General features: G+C 43.4%; 1 protein-coding gene and 1 long non-coding RNA gene across 6 annotated transcripts in view; one reads left to right on the forward strand and one right to left on the reverse strand.

Moving 5' to 3' along the window:
- The window catches only part of LOC110325663, a 17261-nt gene that overhangs the window by 6470 nt on the left and 4988 nt on the right, over positions 1-5803 (forward strand). Inside the window, exons 2-3 of the long non-coding RNA XR_002380756.1 lie at positions 1223-1392; positions 2088-2154. This is a non-coding gene — a long non-coding RNA (uncharacterized LOC110325663). The remainder of the gene's footprint in view (positions 1-1222; positions 1393-2087; positions 2155-5803) is intronic.
- Positions 1-5803, reverse strand: part of Chd8 (chromodomain helicase DNA binding protein 8) — a 62628-nt gene that overhangs the window by 5821 nt on the left and 51004 nt on the right. For all 5 annotated transcript variants that reach the window (XM_021203796.2, XM_029541322.1, XM_029541323.1 and 2 more), the window contains exons 28-34: positions 4474-4549; positions 3729-3783; positions 3346-3553; positions 1991-2199; positions 1187-1903; positions 832-983; positions 262-564 (exon numbers count right to left, since the gene is read on the reverse strand). In XM_021203796.2, the coding sequence (XP_021059455.1) occupies positions 262-564; positions 832-983; positions 1187-1903; positions 1991-2199; positions 3346-3553; positions 3729-3783; positions 4474-4549 (1720 nt within the window). The remainder of the gene's footprint in view (positions 1-261; positions 565-831; positions 984-1186; positions 1904-1990; positions 2200-3345; positions 3554-3728; positions 3784-4473; positions 4550-5803) is intronic.

Consider the following 5803-nt stretch of genomic DNA (forward strand, 5'->3'; position numbering starts at 1 on the left):
TTTCTTTTCTTCTTCTTCTTCTTCTTCTTCTTCTTCTTCTTCTTCTTCTTCTTCTTCTTCTTCTTCTTCTTCTTCTTCTTCTTCTTCTTCTTTTTTTTTTTTGAGAGAGTCTCACTATATAGGATGGCACTTACTAACTGCTAGCCTTGCGTTCAGTGACCCACATGCTTCGGCCTTCCAAGTGCTAGTATGCTATTCATGACACTAGTTAACAGGCCCCACCTCCTTCCCCACTTCTTGGTGCCTAAATGCTGAGCTTACATCTTTGATCTGAACTGTAAATTCTTTCTCATCCATGCCTCGCCGGAGTTTCGTAAACTGGGCTGCTGCTGTGGTGACTGCAGATGCTTCTTCCTCTGCCATGGAAGCTGCACTGCTACTTCGTGGTGTGGGGACCGGAGAGTCCCCATATTCTCCTGGGGTCAAAGAGGGACTGTCTAATAAATGGTTGCCTGGCCCCAAAATTCCTCCTGTTGTCACTTCCTGGCTCCGGCGGTTAGAAGGCCATTTCCCTGAGAGTACAGCCTGGCAGACGAGGTCAATGCGGTTTATCAGAACACGATCCTGAGTGGCAAGAAAGAACATAAGATGTATAGAGTCTGAACGCTATACCATCCTCAGCTACATAATCACCCTATTATTACTGTACCAGGTACAATGAAAAGACTGAAAGGAGGTAATACTATCACATCCATAAATAAACTATAGAGCTTCTTAAAAACATAGGTAGTTCTAAACAAAGGAGAAACAAAGTATTAACACTATCTCTTATTCCTCTTAGATAGCACGGGATCAGTTTCTGGACTCTGCATATATAAATGTGACTGGTACCTTAGGCCATTCAGAGGCTCTTTGTCTTTCCTGAAGCAGCAGCAACTCAGGGGTCATTTGTTCTCCATCTTCATTTGGGAATCCATCTTGGGACATAGTAAGGGACAGAAGGCTCTCTTCATCATAGAGCTTTGGGTGGGACCGGTCAGCAGCTAGAGATCACACAGCATGTGTGGGCAAAAATAACAGAACAATGTTAAATTGGAATGGTATTGTGAAGTAGGCCCAATGAATAATAGAGGTACTCTGACATTTTATCAAATATAAAATGAAATCTCTCTGAAGAGGCTGCACTTAAAACAGAATGGAAGGAGCAGAACAGGGGAGGGGCCCATAACCTGTTACATGCACTCACTTAACTTCTCTTCCTTCTCATCTTCACTCTCATCAGTGCTGGAGCTAGAGCTGGATGAGGATGAAGAAGAGGAGGATGATGGTGACAACTTGCTCAAGTCCAGCTCAGAGTCTGAATCATCCTCATCCTCCAGTTTGACTGGTGGAACACTCCGGGACAGAGGAGCTGTATCTGAAGAGCCTACACGCATTTCATAGTCTTGTGAGGTGAGTCGGCTCCTAGCCACAACCTCATCCTCTAGCTTCAAAGTCAGACTCTCCAGATTGGGGACCTGAACAGCATTTTCCTCAGGTGACTTTTCAACAGGAGCATCTGGGCGCAGGGGTGATGGTGAAGCAGTACGTGAGGTACACTGCTGGTGCAGCAGTGGAGTGGAGCATCTCGACAGGGATGCAGCTGACGCTCCTGCCTGATGGTTCTGCATATAATTCATACGGGCAGCCAGAAAAGAGAAGTCTGGGTCCTGCATGATGTTGCAGTCTGTTTGGCTCACCCCATGGCGTGCTGCTCCTCGTAGGAGCTCCCCATCATGACGGACAGGTTCCCACCATTTGGGCAATTCAAGACCTGGAGGCTGACACAATGCCAGTCGATCTTCTAAAAGGGGGTGGCATAAAACTTGTTCCCGTAAGCGTCGAAGCAACTCAATTCGATAGAGAGTCCTCGAGGCTCTCTCTTCAGTGATGGGCTCAATGAACAGATTAGGGTCTGGAGGTTCTGCAACCGACATAGGTGAAAAAAGAAATTAACCAAAGGTTGATGTGTTAACAACACAGACCTATTTACACTAGACTACAATCTCACCATCACCAGCAGCTGGGGGAAGGCGGCACACTTGACGACACATGGCCACAAAACCATGGAAGTACTTGGTAAGGCTTTCATCTGTTTTTTTGTCCAGCCGAGCAAAAGTGCGGAAGCGATCCCAGTGAAACTGCATGTTGTCAGGGTCGTACTCTACACCAAAGGTAGATACTACTCGATAGAAATCAGTTTGCTCACGCCTTGTCCATCTGTGACAGGGAAAGGTAAAGCAAGAGTGATCAGAAGACAGGAAACCTGGTTATGTTGCGGGATAGTTTACAATTCGTGAGTTACTAAGTGAAAAGAAAGAGATGCAGGCGAACTTACAATGAGGACATCAGGCAACTGTCTCTTATAACAAGTGCATGCCAACTGCCAGGTACTTTCATCATTGTGCCTCTGCCATCCCCTTCTAGCTCAGTATGTCTACACCTATACTAGATCCTTTTCATAATGAATTCCATCTCTTTTTTATTAATAAATCAATAAGGGGCTGGAGAGATGGCTCAGTGGTTAAGAGCACTTGCTGCTTTTGCAGAGGACATAGGTTTGGTTCCCAGCACTCACATGGTGGTAAACAACTCTCCATAACTCCAGTTCCAGGGGAAATGCCATTCCTGACCTTATTGGGCACTAGATACACATGTCAAAAATATACATGCATGCACACAAAGCAAGTATAATAAAAATTGTCTGGGCATGGTGGTGCACAACTGTAATCCCAGCACTTGGGAAGCAGAGGCAGGCAGGTGAGTTCAAAGACAGCTTAGTCTATATGGTAAGTTCCCAGCCAGCTGGGGCCACATTACCATCTCCAAAAAAAAAAAAAAAAAAAAGTCAAATGGGCTGGAGAGATGGCTCTGAGGTTCAGATTGCTTCTGCTCTGCAGAAGTCCAACATTCAGTCCCCAGCACCACATGGAGTGGCTCCCAGAGGCCTGAATCTACAGCTCCAGTGCATCTAATGTCATCTTCTGGCCTCCATGAATAAATACAAAGAAGTGGCATACACACACACACACACACACACACACACACACGAATAAAGAGATCTTAATATCTATACAGGCATCTTCATATTGTCTTGGTTGTTGAACCTAAGCAAATTGGTTTTTTCTTTGTTTGTTTTTATGTCAATGGAAGGGATTTCTGAGCCCAAGACCTTCCTTTCAATGGAAAGTTTAAGTGCTGTGCCACTGAGCTGTAATATCCCTAGCCCACAGCAAAGTTCTTAAGTACTAGGTAGAGATGAAGGCAGTCGACATGTTCCAGTTCCATCTGTCAGAATTTCAAGGAAATCACCCCTCACTACAGGACCCATAGCTTACGACAAACTCCTTGCTATATACCACTTACCGTTGTTGCTTTTCCCGCCTTGCGATTTCTTTGAGCTTAAAGGCTGCTTCACATCGTCGGCGCCTCCGGTCCCCACGTTCTGCAGCCTCCATCTTCATTTGTTCTCTCTTGTAGCTGCGTTGATAGGCTGTGACTAGGCGCCGAAGCCTAGCTGTGAGAGCGGAGCCTGGAGGCCAGAATAAATGCCCTGGCTGCTGAGACACCTGGGCTGTGGAAAGAAAGCAGAAGGAAGAAGGAAGTATAGAAAAAGAGTAGAGATAATATTTGTATTTTGGCTCATGAATAGGTAAAGCTTTTAGATATCCCAGGATAGGACATACTTTATAGTCAATGATTCCCCCAACCTAACCCTTAAAAGGTACACTGTTTGATCTAGAATTTACCTTCATCTCCGTCAATGACTGAGATCTCCTCATCCATCATCATCAAGGGATCACCCTAGAGAAGGAGATCCACCCCGCAGGATGGAGAGGGAGTGAAAGGGGAGAAGTTGGCACTCTGAAAGCACTTTCTGCTGTATGTCCTTCGGGGGCACCAAGGGGTAAGAAAAGTTTCTAATGAAAGGAACTCTCAAAAACTTAGAAAGCAACTGAAGAACAGAACAGGCAGAACCTGAGCAGTGAGTTCTTAGGGATTTGACATAACATCTGCTGATAACCAGCTCCAGTGCCCCTCTCCTTCATAAGCCAGCTTAGCCATGCCCTAAGGATAGCACCATAATCCTTGTCATTAATAGTTTACATTCTTTTGTTGTCTTAAGATTAACTTATTCTTAAGTGTATGGGTCTGCTAGTAAGTCTGGGCACTACATCGTGCCTGGTGCCCGTGGAGACCAGAAGAGGGCACCACATACCCTGGAACTGGAGTTACAGACAGGTATGAGCCACGTGGGTTCTGAGAATCAAACCTGAGTCCTCTAGAAGAACAGTCAGAGCTCTTTAATCACTGAATCATCTCCCCAGCTCCTGTAGTTTACATTCTCATAGTTTATGTATTTTCCATATACATATATATTAGTATAATTAACATCAAGTATAATTAGAATAATATACTTCAAGGTACAGAGAGTGGCATATGATAAAAAAGATTTACTAATAGATAAAAGCTAGTCTCAAAACAATTTCTTACCTCATCATCTGGGTCCTTTGGGGGACCCTGGAGGGGTTTATATTCAGGATCTTCACAATCCTTATCAAAGTCAATCCTAGAAGTATCCAGAAACAAAGAGATAATATATATGTTCTATCACTAGGAGATCTGGCCAAGCATACAATCCAACAAAGAATACTCTTTAGTTTCATGCTTTAAAGAATGGAGGGTGGGAAAGCTTCAAAACTGTAGTTATGTTTAGAACCTCTCCTAGGGAACAACAAATAATTAGAAATTGACAAAGTATTTATCAAAATTGCCTGACTTGGACAAACAAAACTTTTAATCATTTTTTTAAAAATGTTTTTATGTGTATGGGTGTTCTGACTGCATACACACCTGTTTACTAAGTGAGAAGTTACAGATGGTAGTTACCATGTGGGTCTTGGGAACTGAATCTGGATCCTCTTTAAGAGCCACTAGTGTTCTTAGGCTCTGAGCATCTACATCTCTCTGGCCTTAACGTTTTGGGAGAAAATCTTACATAATGGTTGCTAAGACTAGTCTTAAACAGATAGGCTCAAATAATCTTTATGATTTGAGCCTCCAGACTACCTGGACTATAGGTACATGCCATCATTGCTAGTAGGAAATCAAACACTCTAATCCACACACTTCAATTACTTTTTTTCCTCCCTCTCAACTATTTGCCATTTATCAATTTTGCATGGCATGTGTTTTTAATTTAATTTTATGTGCATTGGTGTGAGACTGTCAGATCCCCTGGAACTGGAGTTACAAACACTTGTGAAGTCTCATGTAGGTATTGGGAACTGAACCTGGGTCCTCTGGCAGCCAATGTTTTTAACTGCTAAGTCATCTTTCCAGCCTTTCTCTCCCTCTTAAAGAATTATTTTGTGTGTATGTGTGAGTACCTGAATGCATGTTTGTGTACCATGTGAATGCCTGTTGTTGGGAAGGATATAAAATCCCTTAGAACTGGAGCTATAGGCAACTGTGAGCTACCATGTGAGTACTGGAAACTAAAACTGGGTCTTCCAGAAGAGCAGAAAGTGTTCTTAATTACTGAGCCATCTGTGCTGCTAGTTTTATATCAGCTTGACATAAGCTAGAATCATCTGAGCAGAGGGAATTTCAGTGGAGAAAATGCCTCCATAAGACCGGACCAGAGGCAAGCCTGTAGGGCATTTCTTTTCTTTTTTCTTTTCCTTTTCTTTTCCTTCTTTTCTTTTCCTTCTCCTTTCCTTTCCTTTCCTTTCCTTTTCCTTTCCTTTCCTTTCCTTTCCTTTCCTTTCCTTTCCTTTCCTTTCCTTTCCTTTCCTTTCCTTTCCTTTCCTTTCCTTTCCTT

This window comes from Mus pahari, chromosome 8 (genome assembly GCF_900095145.1).
Source record: "Mus pahari chromosome 8, PAHARI_EIJ_v1.1, whole genome shotgun sequence".
Taxonomy (NCBI): Eukaryota; Metazoa; Chordata; class Mammalia; order Rodentia; family Muridae; genus Mus; species Mus pahari.